The sequence below is a fragment of the Mercurialis annua genome, linkage group LG3 (genome assembly GCF_937616625.2).
Source record: "Mercurialis annua linkage group LG3, ddMerAnnu1.2, whole genome shotgun sequence".
Classification (NCBI taxonomy): domain Eukaryota; kingdom Viridiplantae; phylum Streptophyta; class Magnoliopsida; order Malpighiales; family Euphorbiaceae; genus Mercurialis; species Mercurialis annua.
The window spans coordinates 74,082,042-74,105,741 of NC_065572.1; the positions used below are offsets into that span (position 1 = coordinate 74,082,042).

Genomic DNA, 23,700 nt, shown 5'->3' on the forward strand with positions numbered 1-23,700 from the left:
CTGTAAAAATAACATGGCAAAAGCATTACGTGTAATAAACCGTTATGTTATGTGTAATAAACACTTCATATCCAATTGGATCCATCATGGTTGATTGAACGGCTATGATATGAGAATCATTTGATCTTCCTTTTCAGGAGGCAGAATGAATTCCTCTCAACATAACACATAATGCACTGAATCTATTCCCTGCAATGTTTACATCAACTTTAGAAAAATAAAAGCAAGCACTAAATTTCAAAAACATTAACTTGTTTATTAAAACACCCATAAAATTTGTTCAGAAACTTAACTCCTTTACCAACAAAGGTTCATTTTGCCATTCCGATTTGAAACAAAAGATCAAAAGAGTTTAAATTCGGAATTTTTTAGATAAAAATACTCGCAAATTGACAATCGGTCTTTCATCCCTAGTTAGAGGGGCGAAATAAACTTCTATTGATTCTTTTACTTGATACCACTTCCTCCGAAACCTTTCAAGTCTCTTATATTTCAGCGTTTTAAAAATATTTCTGAAATTTAAAACGCTATATTCATAATTTATGTTAGATATATATATCAGCAACTACCCAAGATTTAGCTTCCTTGCTAAAATATTATCTCAAAGAGTTGACAAATAGTAGGTAGTTAAAATCTAAGGAAACCTTAATCTGCACTAACTACCCAAATTGTCCCCACAACAACTCTCTCTATCTCTCAATCTTATGGCCCTAAGAATGTCACTATTTTTTCCAAACTGTCTAGTTTCATAGCAGTTTCATAACCTTTTCTAATATGGTTCTATATGGGTCACCACAAAAAAAACCAACTAAACTAATACATGACACCATCTGCAAATCTTAGTTTTGAATTGTTTCTGTTATTTCTGGTCCTCTCATTAGATTGTGTTATGTGGCTATGTCTTTTTTCCATTTTGTATTCTTCTTCTGGGTCCTCATATCAAGGACCAGTTTTGTAATTCTTGGTTCTGCTACTTTTTGCCCACATAACTATGTCAAAAACAATAGACAGTTCCACCAGAAAACTGATCACTTTTGGGAGTTTCAAGAGCAATCCAATACTTGGGTTGAGCTGAAACTTCCCTATGATCTAGTCTCTTGTGTTGATGATCACTGTACTAAAGTTGGTTCAATTGATCCAGTAACAGATAACAAAGAAGAAAAGTTAGAAACAGAACCTCAAGTTTCTACGCAAACTGAGAACTTGGGGAACAAAGATGATGATGTTTTACCTCAGAGAAAGAGAATTTCTTTGACTAAAATGTCTGAGACATCAGTTTGGGTTACCGGCGAAAGCGGTTCGATCTACGAGAGGTTCTGGAATGGTGTACAGTGGGTGATAGCACCCCATGATCTACCAATAGTGGCAGGTCATGCAGTTTGTATCTTTATTGTCAATCAGACAATTCTTGCTCTATCAGAAGCAGGAATTCTATATCAGGTAAAACACATCAGATTATAAAGTTTGCTATATTGATTATAAATTTACACTAGTACTCATGTTTGTACTTTTGCAAATTCTATCCTAATGAAATGAATTCACACCAGATGCAACTCAGTGAGAGCTCACAGCCAGCATGGATGGAATTCACACCAACTCCTAATTCAAAAGAAGCAGAACAAAGTTCAACGATCCTTATAAAATCTGGTGTTGTTTCACATGATGGTTTGTGAGTGCACAATTCAAATTAGTAAACAATTTATACCAAAAACGTACTCAGATAACTGACGATATTTCGTTGACATTTTGCTCCACTGCTTAACAGGAAGGTTTACTTCTGCACAAAGAAGGGCATATTGTTAGAACTAACTGACGTTGAGCCTCCAAGGTAAAACTTCACATTCATATGATTATAAGGGTACTGAACTACGCCTTTGTTTTGAGTTTCAGTCTCTATTTACAGTGTAGATTTTGATGGACGTTTGTGCTATTAATTAATAGAACAGATGGGTACATCATGGGAGACCACCAGGTGGAAATGTCGTAGCAATTGCTGATGCCGGCAGTATTAGACAAGATGTACTGCATACAATAAGGTAACCCAATCCTCTCCTGCAATCTGCATGCACAATAAGCTGAATCCTTTTTAGACAAATACACAGCTACGTACTATAAGGATGATACAATAAATGCAGCTCAGCAGGCGAGCTTTATGAATATGACAAGAGCTCAAAGCCATCATGGAAGAAGCATATATGGACAGAAGCAACAGGAGAAGATGCATTGCTGATACCGTTAATAGGGTGCACTGCTAATGGCTTGAATGGCGATTACTCGATTTCCCTGTTTCTTTTGACTAAGGTAAAACATTTTTACTCATAACAAGTTTGCGTACCTTCACAATCATAGGCACACTTTTTATAGATTACTGTATTGTACATAATGGACAGATACTAAAATTGCTATATGTAAAATTTGCTAAGTGTGAAATAAAAAGAAAAGCAGAAAGCCGGATATACACATCACAATGAAGTATCCGATTATAATTATATATCATTTCTCGTAACCTTTTGTACATACCACAGAGTGGGAAATTGGTAGAGAGAAGATTACAGAAAAGGAAGTGGAAATGGATTATCCATGGAAGTCCGAAGAATCATCTACTGACTTCCATGACCCCAGTTCTACAAGACGAATCAAAGGAATTTTTTTCATTATTTCTCACTACAGCCACTGGATCTATTTTTGAGTATCGAATTCTGAAAATTTCAGGTGAGTTAAAGTATGTAATCTTACAAACTTATTCAAATCGTTTTGGCAGTTGAATATCATAAAAGGAGGTTATAGAATGTTAATTATAGATGGAGAAGCCAATGCATTAAATTAGGCAAATTTATCTCTCTGCTACATGAAACTAGGTATATGTCATGAAGATCAAATTTTTCATGCAAAGACAGGTATTGGAGACAGCCAAATTTCTGGATCATGGTCGAGTCATAGTAATCCCCCACATGCAAAAGTTGCTAAAGGAGTTGCTGGCCTACAACTTCAAGCTGGCAGAACATTATTCGCACTGGATGATGGAAGACTCGCTGAGTTGCATCTACCGGGAGTTGGAGGAGAAAATATAGGTCCAAATTATCAAATTAATGTCCGGAGAAAAGCATCAGTCAAGTACTTATGGTCTATAATAGATGCACCAGAGACAGAAGGATGGAATGCAGAGTATTGTAAAGAAGAACGAGGACCCACAAATTGCATTATAGGCATAAGAGATGAGCCTAATGATTCAGGAATTACTAGGTCAGCAACAAGAAGGCGAAAAGGAAGTCAGCCACAGCATAATTACTTAGTTTCCAGTGTTGGTGGATCGATACAACTTTCAGAAGAATACAGTTTTCCAGACAATTGGATCAACACTAACTTTCGTCTAAGAGTGATGCATGAAAGCAGATCGTTTTTCCTCATAACAGACGGTGGTTTGGCATTCGAGTATCTTAATACTGAAAATTTATGGCTTTGGTTGAGGCATGATCACCCAACCCCAATCAAAGGGGCGGTAGGAAACTACAATGGAAGTTTATTTTTAGTTGACATTTATGGTAGTCTGCTAATAAGGGAGAGAAATGGAAATGACCTGGCCTGGTTGAATTGCACAGCTATGAAGAAAGGAAAGCAAGTGACTGGTGGATCTCCATGGGAAGGAATTCCAGGTAGAACTACGAGAGTTACAGCAGAAGATGCACTCTTCTTCGTGAGCAAAACCGGAAGATTGCTCCAGTTTACAGTAAGTAGTAACAAACAATCAAAACAATTATATATGCCCAATAAATTACTTGTAAAACATTCTTTTAGTATTAATGCTGAATAACGACCTGAATGACTATTAGGTTGCCTTGCGGAAGTTTAAATGGAAAGACTGCCGATACCCTCCAAATACAAAAGTAGCAAGCATAGTAGACCAGGAGCTGTTCAGAGAAAACATAGTATTTATTATTGGAAGGAACGGCCGACTATTTCAATACAATAAAGTGACAGAACTGTGGCATGAGCATTATCAATCGCAACATTTGATTCTATCACGAATGCCAGGAACTGCAATGAGATCATCATCATCTCTATCACTTACAGGCTCCCTATTTATGCTGTCAGAAGATGGTGGACTGGTGGAATATAATTGGAATACAGGTGAAGGCTGGAATTGGATTGAACATGGGACGCCAAATAAAGGCGTGACCTTAACAACTTCTCCTAGCCCGTGCTTTGATAGTCAACTTTTTTTTATCGGTTCAGACGGAAAAGTATACCTAAGATATATGAACCAAAAGACATGGAAATGGAAGAATTGTGGCTTCCCTTATGGAAGAAACACAAAGGGTGAAGATCAAATACAAGCAAGCGCAGAAGATGAGAATGAAGAAGCTTGTATAGATAAAGATATTTCTGCTAGCTGGGAGAAGGATGCAGAACACTTCAAGGATCTTAATTGGAACTGCGACCCAAAGGTGAGCATGGCCACGTGATGATTAGTAGACACTACTATGTTGCACATAAACTTATCGAGTCCTTTATTCGGAGTTGTCGTTTTTGCAAAAAGATTTTGAAACTAGAAAACTTTATTTTTGTAACTTATTCATGAAAAAAAATATGGTTTCGTCGATTCCCATTACAGTTCATTCCCGTGCAATATAGGACTTTAGATATAAACTAAGCATATTTCATATATTACAGGTGGCATCAACAAGACCAACTCCATTTTCTGAGGATTCAGTGGTCTTTGAGCTACGAGATGGCAGAGTAAGCAACAAATCTTTTTTATTACTGCAAGAACATGGTAAAAACTTTAAGAAAAGACGGCGAAAATGCTACTAACCTTACTTCTTGATGGCAGTTGGCAGAAATGCGACGAGTTGAGGACTCACACTGGACATGGGCACGGATTATTGGAACTCCAACAAGCTCATGCATAACTAATTACTGGACTGCAGTGGCATCATGAAAGAAACACCAGCACTACATTATACAAGGACTTGTTAGCAATAGACAGATGACAAACTAGAAACTACAAATATTGTACAGCAACAAACGAGGGATAGCAAGTTCATACCTCTTTCTTTTGTAGCCTTGCCGCGACAGGGATGATTGAGGACTGAAACATTCAAGAATAAAAAGCTGCTGACAGCTAAATAGCTTGTATACTGAAATTACAAACAGAATGTACTCTTTGCTAAAAAGCAATAACATTTTCAAACTGAGCACACAGAGAGATTTTCGAAACAGTGTAAATATTCTGTAAAATTAAAAACTGATTGGAAAGTTTTTGGTCATCTATACTCTACGGTGTTGGATTGGAATAATTGTTTGTGAAAGCAGGTTTTTTATCACTGCATGCCCCAACAGGCAACAGCTAATGAAGTTATTCTTCTCAGGAATAGCATTAACCAGTTAATATGCAGACCAAGTTTTGTTTTAAAAACATCTTCAGATGCTGAAGCTGAAGCAGAATGCATTCACTTTAACTTCAATGAATTTTTTTGGATTAACTTCAATGAATTTTTTTGGATTATGACTTTTTGAATTGCTACGAGGATCAGATTCAACGTTGAGCTTAACTAAGTAGGAATCATGAAAGCAAAAGTGCGCCTAATACGATCTAAAAAGCTAGCACTTTTGTAAGGTTCCGCTACTCATGGTAATTGTAAAACAAGAAGATTGTATACTCAAGCTTTTCATCACTACAAGAGGAATGGATACACAGCATTTATCCACTTAGAAATCCCATAAAACTACCATCAAATGAGAGTTCACATTAAGTCAACTAGTAGTACATTTTAAATTTAACAAACAAGCATTGATCTTACAAGAGTTCAATGCCATGAGTAATTACCACTAAATTGGGAGAGAGAAAAACAATTCCTCAAAACATTAAACAAATATGATCAAGCCTCGAAGGTAGAGAGAACTGAAGGATTTCATAGCAAATACATCACCAATCCATAAACCCATTGTGAACATTCATAAATTTTGATCTTCCACGACAAATATTAATGTCAAAACCCTTGAAAAAGGCCACAAATCCCCTCAACGAAAAACCCGATTAAAATCTTCTTCTTGGACTCCTTGATCGGTGAGCTCGTCCTGACCTGCATAGATTACAGCACCACCAGGTCAGCCTAACATAAAGTAAGTAGTAAATGACCATGACAGAATCTAATCCAGCTCAAGTTATATAAGTAACTACTCATAGCTCATATCCAAAAATCAAGATGGAAAGAAACTAGTAGCCCATCTATCTGGCACTGAAGATAAACCAATTCTCAAGTAACCAACAATTTCCGCATAAAGAACCTTAAAGCATAAGATTTACCAAAAATTAGGCCTATGAATCCCCAGTACAATGTCGAAAACCTTTTCTTTTTGCGCAAATTTTTCAAACATTTTCCCGTCTTAACTATAGTTCATGGAACATAAATTCGAGAAAGGTTATCTACAGAGACAAACCTCATATTCTTTCTTTTAATGGGTCCACTGCAGAACGCCCAGTCAACAGTGATGATCCGGGTCAAAAGTTCAGTTCCATTCAAAGATGCTATTGCTGTTTTTGCTTCCTCAAATTTCTCAAATTCAATGAGTGCATAACCCTTGCTTAGAAACAGCTCAGGTTAGTATTATAGAAAAAAAAAATTCAAACATTTTATGAAGAATTAATCAGCAAATTGCATTGTTAAGCAAACAGGACAAAAATTGCTACAAGGAACAATGGAATCAATAACATAAACGTATGATTCCTATGGCAGTAGCCACTTCAATTTTATTTTGTTTAACAAACCTAACCCAAGACTTAAGCAACCAAGCTGTACTTGGCGGTCTGCCAGATCCTTAATTCATTCAACATTTAGTTGGCAAATTGCCACACCCTATGAGATTAACATAAATTCAGGCTTTTGAAGCCCTAATCACTCAATAACTTGTTTCAAAATGATTCAAAACAAATGATTAGTAAATTCATTACCATCTTAACCATGTGAAGTTGATAACTTTGTTCCGCAAGCAAAAATAAAAAGTTGCTAGTCTTGAAACAATCAAGCATTCAAGTTACACTTGGCATGGACAGGCAAAACTTAGGTAATTTTGTATGTAAGGAAAAAAAACAGTTACATTTTTCCTAAAAATTAACACCGATCCAATTCTAAAACATCTTCATCAATTGTGCACTTTTTACGTATTGAACCAATCTGAATAGAAACTAATGTCGAGAAAACAAAACCACTCTGTCATTTAAAATGCGAGCACATGATAAAGAAAGGAATTAACTGGTTCTTTACCTTGACAAACCCAGTCCGACGATCAAGATTTAAATGCAAATTTTTAATCTCGCCAAATGCACGAAATTCATTTTGTATATGATCCTCCTGCGCCTCTTCATGTAGTCCAGTCACCAAAATAATCCATCCTTCAATAGCTGCCCATTTTATTCCCAAAAAAAAAACAGCCAGTTTTTCAGTAAGAAGATAGAATACCACAGTCAAAACCCTAATTCTTTCAAACCCTAGTCAAAACCCTAATTTTACAGCACACACATTACAGCTCTAACCTAATCTTTAGATTGCGAAATAAGAACCAGGAAGAAGACTTACATCGCTGGGGGCCCGGCCCACCGTCGTTTCCGAGGGAGTCAAAGTCACCACGAGAGGAAATTCGGGTTTGACGGTCAGCATCAGTCTCCTCTCTGAAGCCACGGCCCTTAGTCTTCCGAGCAGCCGCAAGCGAAGAAGAAGAAGCTCCGGCACCTCCGGTGATGGCGGACTTCAGTTTGGGAAGTGGAGCCCTAGGAGAAGTATCGGCGTCTACGCCGCCGTCTTCGTCCATCAGATCATCCTCCTCCGGCTCGAAGTCAACCGCTTCCGCGTCTGCTGTAGCCATCCTCTTGCAAATTTCAGTAAATTACAGAGAATTTAGTGAAATTTTTTAGGGCTTCGATTTAGGAGAGAAATTATCAGTGTTTTTTATTTTTTTTGTTCTTGACTAAATACGGGTTTTATTTCCCGGGTCGGTTTTTTGTAGTAATAGAGTGGACTCGGGCTGTCAACATTTTGACCCATCCTGCAAACTACATCCACCAAAACGAGTCAGATAGGAAAACGGTGCCGTTTTCCGCTCGCTGTGAGAAATGCGAAGAACATCTACTTCTGGATCGGATTTCCGAAAATCGTCGTCAATTTGGGGGTTATTAATGATTGGAATCGGGTCAATTTCGTTTGTGGGATTTGTATTTGCGGCAATTCTATCAAAATTTCTTCCTTTATCTAACAATCCCATCATCTCAGCCATTCAAAACGACAGGTATGTTTCTGAATCTTATGTCGTTCAATAGCACGGACAATTTATTCCATCAATGCTTCGCATTTTGGAAACGTGTTAAAAATTTGGCGTTTCGGATATAAAACTTTACTTTTAACATAAAAAAAACCATGTTTAGCCGTGTTCATGTCCAAGTGTCGCGTTTCCATGTATCCGTATCCGTGATACTATATTTCTTTGTGGCAGGTATTACTGTTTTTTGGTGCCATTGACACTACCCATACTTGTTGTTGCTGTATACTTTCATTGGCTTAGTATGAAGCTCTTTAAGCATGCATAATCAACAAGAGTTAAACAAATTCAAGATACAGGAGAGGACAAGATTTATGAAGCTGTGATGATTTATGAATCATGAATTTATTCGTTTTTTGATTTTATATATTACACTAATGTTTCCTGATTGGATGTTCTCAAAAAAGCGACTCTTTATCGCACATTTTCTGAATTCTTCGATTCATGTGTGATAGGTAAAGTGCAGCTTTAAATTGACATAATAGACATTGTAATTGAATGTTCTATCAGGAGACAACAAACTTCTCACCATGAGTCTGTATGTTAGACATTGAATGCGAAAAGCATTTTAAAATTAATGTTGATGATTTTATTTTTTTGCTTTTTAAGTTCTAGTTTTATGATTCGGTGTTCATTTTGCTTGAACATTACCTGAAAGAGAGGCTAACTACTCGATAATTATTGCTAGATTGCAGCATATCGCAATGTAAAACTACCGATAATTGTGGATTGCAATCTAAAAATGTCAATATCATTTTATTTAGTCTATGTGATGATATTATGTCTGTCCATAAAGTCATTATACAATATCCTCCTTTTTCAAATTTTCAAATAAATATTGCTTTTCCTTTTGTTTGATATGTTTGCTTTTCGCTTTGTCTTTTCATCTTTTCGCCAAGCAAATTTTTCTTGTATTCGGCATTTATGCGCATGGTACTATGATAGATAGGTAGTCATTATTGTTATTTGCTTTGTCAAGAGCTAAAAAAGCCTTTATCATGTTCATGAGTTAACTCCACTAATAACTAATTGTTCATCATCCATGTCCTGGCATCCATGTGTGTTATTGAAACTCTAAGCTCTAATCAAATAGTCATCGATCGTGACTGTGACGTGTGACGGAAGCGGAGAATTGCGGCTGTATGCAGTCTCATTTCTTACTAATCATTAACTATCAAAGCAAATATTATGGCTGCTAAAGCGTGAAATTAGGTTATCCTATGATAGCTTTATAAAAAGTGGGCTTCTGTTTTTCATATTACCATAATTCCATTAAGGTTTGGTTAATTGTTAATTGTCATCTATGTGCAATGTGCATTCTTTTCTGCTTTGAAATCTAGGGGATATTGTTAGGGAGAAGTCGGTTTCAAGTAAGAAGTGTGCAAAAACTGAACCAAACTAAATAAGCAAACCGACAAATTCTGTTCAATTTGGTTTTGAACAAAAAGAGTTTAGTTAAGTTTTAGTTCTTACTGAACCGAATTGAAAAAATGGATCAAATCGACTAGTTTGCTTCGGTGTTTAGAAACAATTGATTCGACTTCTTTTAACCAAAGTTTGAGCAGCTCTTGAACTTATAGGACTGACATATAGTTTCATGAAAAACTTGGTTTTAGCAAGATTAATTGATGTAAGGAAACTTATTTGAAACTGGCCATTGAATGATCTTCAGAGCCAACTGGTGCTAATCACAGATTATGATGCAAACTCAGATAAAACACGAGGCTGCTGATGCCCTATTGGTGATTAAAATTTTGGGCTAATGGGAGATAGAAAAGGGCAGGCTAGGTTTTGGACAATGCATGTAATGCACATGGCTACAAATTGTAAATAAAGACAAGAAATGTTGGAAAAGGAAAACAACAAAAGTAGTGAGAAATATATCAAACCCTTGTCGGAGGCAACAAAACAGAACATGTTGATATTTTGCGCCATTATATAGTCCCTTTTTTTAAAAAAATCTTGGAAGGTGGTGGGTGTTCATAGTTTTGGGTCTTCTAGGCAATTTTGGTCATTGAAGATATGTTTGGGTCATTTTAGTTGGAAAACTAAAATTGAAGTGTATCTATGTAATTCACTTTGGGGTAATTTTAAATTAAATAAAAATAAATAAATTTTCTTAAAAAATTAAAAGTATACATTAAATTAATTAACGAATAAAATTAAACTATAATAAAATGATATGTCGAATCGGTTTGATTTTTTTTAGATTTTTATTTTTAGTAATTGGATCAAACTAGCCAGAAAATTTAAAAACAAATCAAACCGAATCAAACAACTAAAAACATCGAATATACCAAATTTGACTTGTTTGGTTGGATTTTGCACAACACTAATTGTAAACACACTTGTCCATACTATGATGAAGATATATTTTTATGTATTCGTATAGTCCCTTCATCTAAAAATAATAGTCTAATTTGTCATTTTTATATATTTTTTATTCTTGTATTCTTTAACCATGAAGATGACTACCGGTTATTGCTTTTGAGAATTATTAACACAATTTTGTATTTCTCAATCATCATTTAATAATTTTAATTTATTTTTATAAGATATCACTTAATAATGATTAATTAAACAATAGGAAAACTACACTATTATAATTATATATTGCACTATTTCTTAACATGAGTGTTTTGAAATTAAGACTGTTATTTTAAGAGGAAGGGAGTATATTTTATCACATATAAAATCAATTAAAATGCAATAGCATTTGTTTTTACATGAAGTTATTAGAGAAGAGGTAGAGAAAAACAAACTCTACCAAGTTCCAATGACAATAATCCTTTGCCTTTGTTTTCAGAACAGACATTTAATTATCACTCCTACCATGAAAAATGCTTCACTCCAATGAAAATAAACAAAAAAAATATTTTTCAATTAATTTTAAAAGTAGCCCAATACCTGAAGAACCCATACCCAACCCACATCCTGAAAACTGAATCATGGACTTGGGCTTATGGGTTTTATCCTTTTACAATTACAATCTCTTCTTTAAGTTCTGAAATTCTGACCCTAATTTGGAAATACATAAAAGGCAAAGGACCCACTTGAAAAAGACAATCCAAATTGAATTATTTGTTACCCTCAACTTTTGAAAATGAGCATGTGGAAAAGTTACGAAAATGCCCCTAAAAACAACAATGGAGTAATGATGAGCCCCAAGGAAAAGGCAAGAACCAGGAGAGAAAAAGAAAAAGATAGAGAGTGATTGGAGAGGGACAGTGGTCTGACCCAAAATTGAATAAACTTTCATAATGCAGTCCTTTTAATGATGTAAGGATTGAGATGATGCAGTAATGTGCAAAATAGAAAAAATTACTTTTATTTTATTACACAAACATTTACAAACATGTGATTGATTTTTGTTTTGGAGTTTCAGAGAATCTAATATTTCTAAGACTAAATCAATCTTATGTAGTATTTTTATCATTCTATTTATTTAGTTTTTCATTTTGAAATATTTGTATTTATAAACTTTTTATATTTCACAGATTTAAATGAATATGTCTTTTCATAAACGGGATTAGTACATATATGTTCAGTTGTCTTAACTATTACCGCGTGAAAAATAATAAAATGGATGTGGACCAATGGATTAACGTTCTTATTCGATAAATTAATGTATTTTTAAATTTTTAAATTTTAAATTTTTAAATTTTTATTAATCATGATTCTTTTTAAATTCGGTTTTACATACATTTTACGACGAGTGTAGTGCATGTTACTTTTTTATCGCAAAAATAATTTAAAAATTAAAAATAAATCAAATACAGATATTAAAGAAAAATATTTTTTTTTTGTTTTGAAAGGCTAAAACTTCAATTGATAAAATAAAAATTACATAATGAAATAGTTCTTTAACAAATTGAAAAAAAAAAAGAGATAAAACTTTGCAAGAATTAAATAAAATGATGAAAATATAAAAATTTTTAAATGGGTTTAGCCTAAATCTAATAGAGTTTGGTTAAGAAGCATGTGTAGATGTGGATGTAGAGAAATATTGCCATTTTTAAATTGAAAATAAATAGTCATTTCTGAGTATTGAATCTAATTTAAAAATTTATATCATTTGCAGTACTTTTGTCAGAACGTTGGCTAGTGAACGTGCACTATTTCAAACACTACGGTAACTTTTTGAAACGCGCCATACATTTGGCGCGTGTACTTAACCCCCAATTGCTCCTATGATTGATTACTCTCAACTTAGTCAATACCTATTATACTCATTAGTCATGCTAAGGATGTTTCTCCTTTTTCATTAAATGATAAGCTAATTAGATTTGCATATTGTTAAAAAAATTAAGTTCATGTCAATTTATTTTTTGCTAAAATAAATAAAAATTATAATTATGAATTTTTTAGTATTTAAATAATATATTACTGTCAAACTATATGCTTGATAACATAAATAATGTAAATATTTATCATTTTTATCAATTATAATTGTTTTTTTTTTCAGCAAACTTTAGCTCGTTTGGTTAAGTTTCTATGCGCAACTCTCAGAGATTCTGGATTCGATGCAGGCCTCTGGAGTCAGTAAGCTGATTTAGAATGAATTTTAAAAACTAATACTGAAAATATAACTCTACTAACTATATCTTAGATAAAAAATTATAATTATTTTTTATTTTATTAATTATAAATATAATTGTACAGTTATATAACTTGAGTTTAATTTTACTCATACGAGAGTCATTGAATGATCGTCTTTTTCAAGAACCAAACTACTCAATGGTGAAAGTGTTTTTTCTAACTCTTTTACATATTTAATTGTTATATAAATTCAGTTTTTATTTATACCGTGTGTTGCCATTTTTTAGAATATGTATAGCTTCCCCTCTTGTCTTTTTGTACTCATTATTTTTTAATTTGATGAATTTCATTCAATAAATGTTCTTCCAATGGCTCACACATGAAGGAAATTATAAATTACAAAATAGTATTGATAAAGGAGGTACATATTTGAATTATTTAAGTGGTTAGTCTTAAATTATGTCTTATGCATAAAAAATGTCAAAATATTCTTTGAATGAATTTTTTATAATAAAATTATATAAATAATGCAAACAGTTAATAGTCACCCAAAACAAGACTAATCATTAAAAAAACAAATTTCTTTTATATAGGACAACAAACAAGCCGAAACATTATTTCATTTTCTCAAAATAGATTAAAAGGTAGAAAAGATTTAGAAAACCATAGATTATAAACATTCTTGAAAAAACTTAAATATTGCTAAAAAAAGAGTTTTTTAAGTGAGCAGAAAAATAAAAAGTGGCGAGTGAAGTTTAACAAAATTTTCCATTCCAAGATTAGAAGCAGATCTGAATCTACTCTCCCACTAAGCCTTGTTTTTGTCCAGTTCTGTAAAGACAAATTTCTTAAAAAAATTAAAGCAGACAGAGAGTTAGAGAGAGAAAGACACAGAGTTAGAGAGAGAAAGCAAGTGAGAGTGAGTTTACTCTCTCAAGGCTGCTGCTGTTCTGCAGGCTTGCACCATTAAAAGTTGTGGTGGTGTGGCTCTTAGTTCTATCGGATTCTCGTTAGCACTGATACGGAGAAACGGAAAACTTGAATACACACGGCGAAACAGTTTTATTTGAAAGTTTTTTCGTTAATATTAAAATTTCGTATTTAAAACGCCAAATGTCCGATACGTTTCCGAAACGGAAAACGCTGAAATCTTGAAAACATCAAAATAAAAGCTTGTATTTTTAGTAGAAAAGGAGCTGAATTAAGAGAAAAGCTCTCATCTTTAGTTTTAGTTTAGCTTCAAAATCATTATTACATGCTAAAATAACAATTCCCATTCCATTATTATTTTACCCTTTTCAACAAAGTCCACACTTTTACTCCTCAAACCTTCCTCTCTCTCTCCAACACTTTCTCTCTCTAAACCTCTCTCTCTCTACTGAATGGATTCTTATGAAGCAACCAAGATGGTGTTCTCAAGGATCCAAGGTTTAGACCCAGAAAATGCGTCAAAAATCATGGGTTTTCTTCTACTACAAGACCATGGAGACAAGGAGATGATACGCTTAGCCTTCGGACCAGAGACTCTCTTGCATAATCTCATACTTCAAGCCAAAACTCAGTTGGGATTCTCCTCCAACTCCCCATCTACACCTTCGACTCCTTCTTCACCGTCTCCGTTTAATAATCCGACCAACTGTTCGAGACCGAGCTCTCTCTCCATTTCCTCGTCCAGAATGATCACTAGTAACGGGTTTGACATCACAAACCCGGCTTCACCGAGCTCGAATTCTTGGCCTTTGTTGAGCCCTAACTCGACCACTTCTTCACTGTCTTACGCTAGTATTGTTAATGGAAGTTCTCATAATAATAACAACAGTAGTAACACGACTGGCTCTTCATCTCTGTCATCTACTGTCTCATTATCGAATGGTTTCAATTATTACAGCAGTAATAATACTAACAATAATGGTAGTAATGATCTCATTGATGAGTATCAACTTCAAGAAAACTTTTCATTTCTCAATGATTCCAAGACCGACGATTTATTCGACCCTCGGTTAGATTTGGCTATGAGTCCAACTGGTTATGGTGATACTCACTTGCATAGGAGAAGTTTTTCAGTTCCCGGGTTGTGTTTTGGAGCTGAGGATGCGAATTCAGGGCTTGGATGGAAGCCTTGCTTGTATTTTGCTAGAGGGTTTTGTAAGAATGGGACTAGCTGTAGGTTTTTACACGGAGGTGAGTCAGGTGATGGTGGTGGCACTGGTCTAGTTGGTTCACCGAGTAAACTCGGTGAGTTTGAACAGTGTCATGAGCTTCTTAGGTCAAAGTCTATTGCTGCTCAGCAACAAAAGTTGGCTGCAGCTTCACAGTTCATAGCTGGAGCTTCTTTTCCTTACAATAAGTGCATGAATTTACTTCTTCAGCAGCAAAATGAGACACAAAGGTATATCTTATCTGCATTGTCTTAAACAGTAGCTAATTTTTTTAGTTTAGTTGACTAAAGGTGTACTTGGCTTGTGCTGTTTTAGATCGGCTGCTGCTGCTGCATTGATAATGGGAGATGAGCTTCATAAGTTTGGTAGATGCCGTCCTGAGAGAAATGATTTTTCACCTATGGGACTGGGAGGGGCAATGAACCCTGGTTCTAGACAGATCTATCTAACATTTCCTGCTGATAGCACATTTAGAGAAGAAGATGTATCTAATTACTTCAGGTATGTACATTTAATGGTTCAGTTTTTCTTTCAATGTGGCCATAAATTGAGTAAGGTGTATACTTGAAGATTAACTTTTATCTTTTTGTATGGTTTTTGAAGCATTTATGGACCGGTACAAGATGTGAGAATTCCATACCAGCAGAAAAGAATGTTTGGATTTGTAACATTTGTGTATTCAGAAACAGTGAAGCTTATATTAGCTAAAGGGAATCCTCATTTCGTTTGCGATTCGCGTGTTCTTGTTAAGCCTTACAAGGAGAAAGGAAAAGTTCCAGACAAGTATAGGTCTATTGATCCTTAGTTGTTTTATCATCTTCTTATTTGATTGTGGCTTTGCCCCGTTATCTGATTTATTGTTTTCTTGCTGCAGAAAGCATCCGCATCAGCAGCAACAGATCGAAAGGGGAGACTACTCACCAAATTGTTTGAGCCCTTCCGGGTTTGATTCCAGAGATTCGTTTGATCTTCATCTTGGTAAGTACCAACTAGCTAAGATTGTAAATTTCTCGGTGAAGCACACTGTTCTCTTTCAAGTGAAATCGCATTATGTGTCAATGTAGGAGCTCGAATGTTTCAAAACACTCAAGAGATGCTATTGAGAAGGAAACTAGAGGAGCAAGCTGAGTTGCAGCAAGCTATTGAGCTCCAAGGGAGAAGATTAATGAATCTGCAGCTTCTTGATTTCAAGAATCATAACCATCATCAGTTTGTTCACGGTTTGTCCTCTGGTTCGCCCGTCCCCTCGCCAACTATGGCTCGAACCCCTAATGGTCACACCCTCATTTTCCAAGCTGATGGCATTGATCAAGAAAATGCTGAAGGTACAATAATAAAATCCTCATTTTTCTTGACTTGGTTCTACTTTTCAAGCAATTGAGATTGTATATTGCTGCAGAGAACGGTGGTAATCCGGATGCCCGAAACGGGGTTTCAGACAGTGAACCGGAAGTGAAACCGGTCAGCAATGGCAATAGCAGTAGTACAGAGGAAAAGAGCAGCTCTGAAGAGAATGATCTCCCTGAAAAGTAAGTAAACTAAATTTTTCATATAGAGAAAAGTTACTAACAAGAGAAAGTATTACATTTATGCTCTAGATTCTCTGATAAATCTGTCTATTTTCTGATTTAATATAGTTCAATTAAGTATATGCTTTAAATCTTTAGCTACAAATTCTGAAAATTTTCTAACTTTTTCCATGTAATCCACAGTTTTGAGCACATTCTTCCTGATAATTTATTCACTTCACCAAAGAAATCAGCTGGTGACCACACAGTCTTCTCCACAAATGGTTTGGAGGTTGATGATCATGTCAATGCCACCATAACTTCATCTTCTAACAGTAACCTCATATTGCCTACAACTTCCACTCTCAATATGACTTCCATTAAATCCTGTTTTCTCCAAATGCCCAGGTGAGAGCATTTGTGGGAAGAACTGAACTCACGACCTAGAAGTTTTCTGCTTAGCGTTTATACCGTTTGAACGTGTTCATCTTAGTGAATAAAAATTATCTCTTTTCTTCAGGTTTTCATCTGGGCATGGAACCATTGGCATGTAGTTGGCAAAATGACCATGGCTAGCAAATGGGGAAATTGACTTGGCTAAGGTAAGAAAAAATATGATCAAAATATCAAAAAAGATTGGATATTTTAGGCACATGCATACAATTTATACAATTTTATACTCAAACTTAATGATGTTGGGCTTAAATTGTTCATGTTTGCAGAATTATTGGGAAAATTAAGAAAAAGTAAAAAGAAAATCAATCCTCAAGCTTTGTATAGCCAAAAAAACCATACTCATCAACAAAGAAAAAAGATCAGTAGACAAGATCTGAGGAAGATCACCATCATCATCAATACATACTACTTACAATCAATACATAATGCATACATAAAAGGACAGATCAACTGATAATGTGAGAGTGGGGTCCTCTCTCTCTCTACTTTCTCTCTCTAGGTAATTGTATTAGTTTTAGTGTAACATTTAGTGTTTGTACTCAAGGACCACAGCCATAGCAGAAGCAAGAACAAGAAGGGTAGTATAGTAAAATAGTAACTCTCTTTAAATCTCTATATCATATGTAATTTTAATTTTTTTCCTTTTTTTACCATCCTGTTGTTGTGAGATGAAAAAGAAAAAAAAGGTTATATAGAAAAATTTCAGGTTTTATGTTGGTCTTCTGTATGGAGAAGAGAATAGTTAAAATATGTCATAATGTGTACAGAAATAGAGGTGAAGGAGTTTAAAGAAAGTGTAGCAGAAGTATAACTACTAAATGGATATTTAACCCAAAAGGGTAAAAAACTGAAGTGGAGGTGAGGGTAAAAAAAAAGGTGTGTCACTCTCACTCTGACTGTCACTTTTTTGGTCACTGTTATCTGTCATCCATTAGATTATGCAGCAGAAGGGAAAAGATGTTTAAATTTTTATTAAATTTAAAAAAAATTGGAAAAAGTAAAGATTGTTCTTTTTCATGTGATTAAAGGGAACTTTAAGGGACATTTTTGTCTCATTAAGATTTAGGTGGACATGAATGGGTGAGGGCCAGTGTGTCACATGGTTTCTGACAATATATATATGAATGGTATCTGCCTACTTACTACCACACACTCCTTTCCTTTTCATCTCTTTAACTTCTTCTTTTTAAAATTTTTAATATTTTTTAGGGTGTGTGTGCCTTTATGTTCTTGCATTTTTTTACTTCTTCCACATATATGGTATCTTAATATGTTTGCACCTTAATTTGGTAAGTTGCCAAGTTACTAAGACTCAAGAGAAGTTGAATTAATAAAATTTGAACAAAGGCTCATTTTATCCTTGAATTTGTAACAAAAGATCAAATTAAATTAAATTTCTAACTTTAAATAAAAACATCATTAACATAGGTTTGTTAGTTTGTTTTACCTTAACAACTAAGGTGACAAAAGAACAATGTAGGAGTATGATGTACAAATGGAAATTAAGGTGACAAGAATAATTGGAACATTGTGTGTAAATTGAAGTCGAGGAGTATAACGAGTCAAAACATTCATTTTGATCATTTTTATCTAAAGTCACGAGTTTGATCTCATTTTGATATTTATACCAAATTAAAGGGACAAAATGGATCTTTGTTGAATAAATGTAGATGTAAAGGACCAATATAATCCTTGAACTTCTAAAATTAATTTTATGTAAATTAAATTTTATTTAATTTGTCAATTTAGTCCATAACTCTTCAAGAAAAAGTCTACTGCACTTGACTTTTGTATTTTTAGGGCGAAAAGCAATCACAACAAAAATACAAACATGCTAGATTAACATAAGATATCTAAAAGTTACAAATATATGAAAATTAATACTCCAAGCTTATGAATGGATGCGACTGATTTTATTTTAGAAAATTTTAAACTGAATTGTCAGAATATGCCAAGCTTAATTTACATGAGCCTGACTTATAAATGCAAGGACCAAAATCACCCTTTACTCATTGTTTAACATAAATTTATATATTGGAGTTTATTGTAATTGTATTGTGATCAAATAATAATTTGGTATCATATTGTAGACTTGATGATTAACTATTAATTCATTTATTATGTATATTCTATTAATCTAGCAACTTGACTATGTAGGTTAGATTTGGATTTAAAAAACAAAATGAGTGTTAAATTAATATGATGGTTCGGTATGAATTGTTGGTTGTTATGGGGATTAATGAAAGGATCACAAAAATCATAATTTGTTACCATACAAATTTGTATAATAATTGTACCCTTCGTCCGTCTTGTTAGGTGCTTTTTCTATTTTTGGTACATTTTTGTTGCCTATGTTTTGCCCAACAGCTGAGAGTTCACAGCAGGACCACTATGGTAGTTTCTATTGTGTTCTTAATTTTATGAATTTCTGCTGGTTTTTTTATGTAATTTTGTTAGTTTTTTTAGAGGTTAAGATGTCAAAATCTTTGCATCCTCATGCTAAACAGCTGGAGGGCTAAATGCAAAAAAAAAAAAAAAAATTAGAGGTTTTTTTGTCTCTAATTTGGTCCCTAATTCTGATTATTATGTCAAGTGAGACGTCCAAATCAAAGCAAATTGTTTGCAAATAATGGACAATCTAAATTTGGTTTAGTAGTATCATGGAATTTTTATCCATTAATGGCATTTAAAGTTTATCCCTAATACCAGGCAGTTTTGTTGCTGTTTCATCCTTTATTTGTAGGGTAAAAAGGTGATGTTAAGCCCCTAGAGTTAGGAGTTAGGAATGTTTAAGCCTCTATAGTCAATGGAAACTCATGTAAACCCTTGTGTTCTATTTGTTTACTGCAGTGATTAAAAAACATGACTAGATGGGCCAGTTCAACTCGTTGAATCGAGAACCATTCGGTTGTTCAGTTCAACTAGCATAAAAAATTAAAAATTTAGTACAATTGAATTTGGTTAAAAGAGCCAGTCTGATTTGACAATTAAACTAATTTAATTAAAAGTTGAACCGTTTGAATTTGCAGTTGAACCATTTAAATTGATGGTTGAATTGTTTGAACTGCAGTTAAACCATTTGAATTTGTGGTTGAACCGTTTAAAGTGACAGTTGAACCGTTTGATCTTGCGGTTGGATTATAAACTATACAGACTAGATCCAAAATTATAGGGATTTAAATTTTGAGTAACTCATTTTAAAGTCCCTTAATTTAATGAATTTTATTTATCTGGTCTCTAAACTTTCATTTGGTGTTATTTGGTCCTTTAACTTTATATTTTTTATTTATCTGATCCTTAGACTTCCATTTAGTTGTCTCGGAATTTTAATTTTTCGCTTTCTCGGATCCTCAAAAATGTAAAATTAAAGGATCGGGTAAATAAAAAACATAAAGTTAAGGGATCAGATAAAGAAAAAAATACAAAGTTAAGGGACCGGATATAAAAAAATATAAAGTTAAGGGACCATATAAAGAAAAAATATAAAGTTAAGGGACCAGAATGAAAATCTAGGGAATAGATAAACAAAAAAATGTAAAATTAAAGAATTAGATAAGTCCAAATAAAAGTTTAGGAACTAGATAAACAAAACTCATAAAGTTTAGGGATTTTAAATGGATTAATCCTTAAATATTCTTAGCCCAAAATTGCAAGGGTTAATCAATATATTTTGCCTTTTTTTTATGTGCACATTACTAGTGGACAGGGTATAAGCAATTTTATCATCTAAACGCCAACGCTTCCATGATTATCATATAGTAAAACTAAGTACATTTTCATATCTCATGCACATGCAAATGAATAAAATCATATAAAATATTAGTGATTTTAAATTATTTTTGTGATTATATGTTGGATAAATCTTGATATCCTTTAATCAGAATTACTTTGTTTATACATCATCTATAGTTTCCAAGAAATGTGTCATATTTATTTGTTGGTAGTTGTCATTTAACCGAGATTAAAATATTTGTGGCTTATAATAATGAAATATATAGTTTGATTTCCAAGGAAAATCCTTATTTGGTGTGCATTCTGTGGATGGCTACAAGAGCCATTCAACAGCTTTAGCATGAACCAAAATTGTAATAATACTAATGAAAATTGAGTCATGTCATTTCAGATTCAAATTGTTTCATAACAAAAGATTGGCATTTAGTTCTAATAAAATAATAATTTTAATTACTGACGATTTATTTTTAAAAATTAAAAATCAGAAATTAAAGAATATTTTTTTTGTACAAGAAAAGAGGCAAAACGTCTAAAAAACACATCAAACAACAACGTTACGATTATACGCAACCCCTTGAGCATCATGCTTGAACCAGTGGATGAGGCTGGGCGGAGGAGTGTTATGTCACTCTAAACCTTCAAAATTGTTGTCATCGAAGAGGCTAAATGGTGAGCAGCAGCGTTTGCTTATCTGTACACATGGGAGACCCTAACCTCTCAGCTTCTTTTCAATAATCCCTGAATAGCTCCCGGCAGATTCGAATACTCCGCAGGCGCCTCACAAGATCCTGAGTTAATCTTGTCAACCACAAGACTATTATCAACCTCAATCAAAACCCTGAATCCCAGCAAATTTTTGGAATTGACTCCCATCGAAGTGAAGAAAATGATGGAATATCGTGTTTAGCTAACAACAGGTTATAATATATGAGAAAAAAATGAAGCATATTTGGCCAACAAATGAGGAGAAAAAAGCATCTCCGACAAAAAAAATGTCAAAAAACTATATTACATAGTATGAATTAAACTTTATCACATTTACCATGAAGCCACTGATTCGGCGGATCACCTTACATTGGTTAGCAGTGATTACCTTATTGGGTATGAATTATTTTTATTTATCAGCTTATAAATTTACAACAATTTATATTTATTTTAATTTAATATAGAAAAGCATAATTATCTTTAATTTAAATTTTATAAATAATTATAAAAAATAGTGAATCAATATATATAATAAATCAATTGTAATTTTTTTGAAACAATTTTAAAAGGATTTTTAACTAGATTTCTCACTTTAACGTGAAAACCAACTATCACATGTTACAAACGCTCATTTGATATAAACAAACAAATTAAAATATTTAAATGTATAAAAAATAAGTACATATACCACAACGTTAAATTTTAAAAAGTTATTGATCATGTGATTATTCCTATAATTAAATCCAATAATAATAGCATTTTGGAAGGAAAAAAAACAACCTCTATGTAGAATTATCTTTCTTCTTTTTAAAAATCCTCCGATAAACTTATTTTTTTTATTATTTAGAGATATATTTTTTGCCAGTGTCAAACCACCTCATTATCCGCCTTATGAAAAATTTATATTTCGGTTTGATTTTAAAAGTATTTTTTGACTCATTTGGTACATATATATATATATATATATATATATATATATATATATATATATATATATATATATATGTAATTTGGTTCAATTAAAAAAGTTAAAAGTTCTTTTTAAATTTGTATGTTGCATATTCTTGGTTGATCGAGACTTTTAAAGTTTAAAGGATATCAAATTTTAATCAACAAATGATATAGTTCATATGGTTGATCGAATAACACATTTAATATCTGGCGCCTATTTTTGACTATATGTGTAATTTTTAATACCTTAAAATAATATCTAATATAATATTTCTATTTTTGTAAAAATAATAAGGAAAAAGAGAGAATGGAAAAACATCACCCATCAATGATGGAAGCCATTTTTGAGATGAGTCATAAAAATAAAGCTACAATTATATTTCAAAAAAAAAGAATCATGTTGATGCTAGTTGTTGAACACTAAAATGGCATTAACAAATAAAACTTATTGAATTTTTGTGTGGAAAAGAGAACACTTTGGCTTGATCAACAACAATAATAATGACACAAGGATTAAATTAAGCCATTGTTCTTTCTTTATATGATAGGGACCTCTTTCAATCATTTTAGAATGTTTTATATTAAGTTCCAAAGGCCAGGCCATAGAATTGTATGGTCTTATACTAGTAAATGTTTTTATTTGATTTTTGGTCTAGACAAAATATAAAACTAACTTTTTTCTTATTAGAAAAAAACACATTATATGATTATAAGTAGATATAAGTCCCATTCACTAGTCATGCTTTCCGATAATTTCATTATTAATAAAATTTTACACCTAGACCCTATATATTACATCATTCATATATAAAATCAATAAAATAATTATATATCACTAAATAATTAAAAATGAATAATTAAACTATATTATTAATATTATTTAATAATGTGCTATTTATATTATTGGCATTTTTATTCATAATATATAGTCCATATCTATAAAAATATTCATTGATGATAATAATAATTTGAAAATTTTATGTAAACAATAGAATGGATATATATGATCGTTTACCCTATATAACAGTTGCGACATGTCATATTTACAACAAGCCAATGAACGTTTGCGATAAAGAATAATTTTAATTATTTTTTATTTTTTATCATTAAATATTTCACATGTCTAATGTATTATTTGGTTTGTTACATGAATAATGACATGAAACAACAGTTGTATTTTATATAGAATAATTTTTCTATATATACTAAGCATCAACAGTGAATGACTAGAACTAAAAATATTAATAAGAGATTAAACTTTATAAAAAAAACATTGCTTGAATCTAGTTGTTTAGATCATTGGATATGAATAAATTTTAAACTTTATAAAGGAATCG

The 23,700-nt window shown here is 32.9% G+C and overlaps 3 protein-coding genes across 4 annotated transcripts; 2 read left to right on the forward strand and 1 right to left on the reverse strand.

The window, feature by feature from the left end:
* Positions 1–598: 598 nt before the first annotated feature.
* Positions 599–5,267, forward strand: LOC126674218 (uncharacterized). The gene is made up of 10 exons (XM_050368635.2): positions 599–1,440; positions 1,548–1,669; positions 1,766–1,828; positions 1,947–2,036; positions 2,136–2,301; positions 2,526–2,712; positions 2,898–3,727; positions 3,831–4,445; positions 4,672–4,737; positions 4,832–5,267. The coding sequence occupies exons 1-10, from the start codon at positions 898–900 to the stop codon at positions 4,937–4,939; spliced, it is 2,790 nt and encodes a 929-aa protein (XP_050224592.1). The 5' UTR covers positions 599–897; the 3' UTR covers positions 4,940–5,267.
* A 433-nt stretch (positions 5,268–5,700) lies between these two features.
* On the reverse strand, positions 5,701–7,959 carry LOC126674478 (RNA-binding protein Y14). Its single transcript, XM_050368924.2, has 4 exons — positions 7,578–7,959; positions 7,266–7,402; positions 6,442–6,581; positions 5,701–6,083 (listed from the first exon to the last, which is right to left on the reverse strand). Exons 1-4 carry the CDS (start codon positions 7,861–7,863, stop codon positions 6,038–6,040), a joined length of 609 nt encoding a protein of 202 aa, XP_050224881.1. The 5' UTR covers positions 7,864–7,959; the 3' UTR covers positions 5,701–6,037.
* A 5,773-nt stretch (positions 7,960–13,732) lies between these two features.
* On the forward strand, positions 13,733–17,687 carry LOC126674902 (zinc finger CCCH domain-containing protein 53-like). Of its 2 annotated transcripts, none has more exons than XM_050369444.2 (9): positions 13,733–15,241; positions 15,327–15,512; positions 15,615–15,794; positions 15,886–15,989; positions 16,076–16,336; positions 16,411–16,540; positions 16,724–16,927; positions 17,040–17,121; positions 17,242–17,687. In XM_050369444.2, exons 1-8 carry the CDS (start codon positions 14,235–14,237, stop codon positions 17,071–17,073), a joined length of 2,106 nt encoding a protein of 701 aa, XP_050225401.1. In that variant the 5' UTR covers positions 13,733–14,234; the 3' UTR covers positions 17,074–17,121; positions 17,242–17,687. The 2 variants fall into 2 exon arrangements, with proteins under 2 accessions (XP_050225401.1, XP_050225399.1); XM_050369442.2 differs by having other exon boundaries at positions 13,734–15,241; positions 15,615–15,800.
* Positions 17,688–23,700: the final 6,013 nt, after the last annotated feature.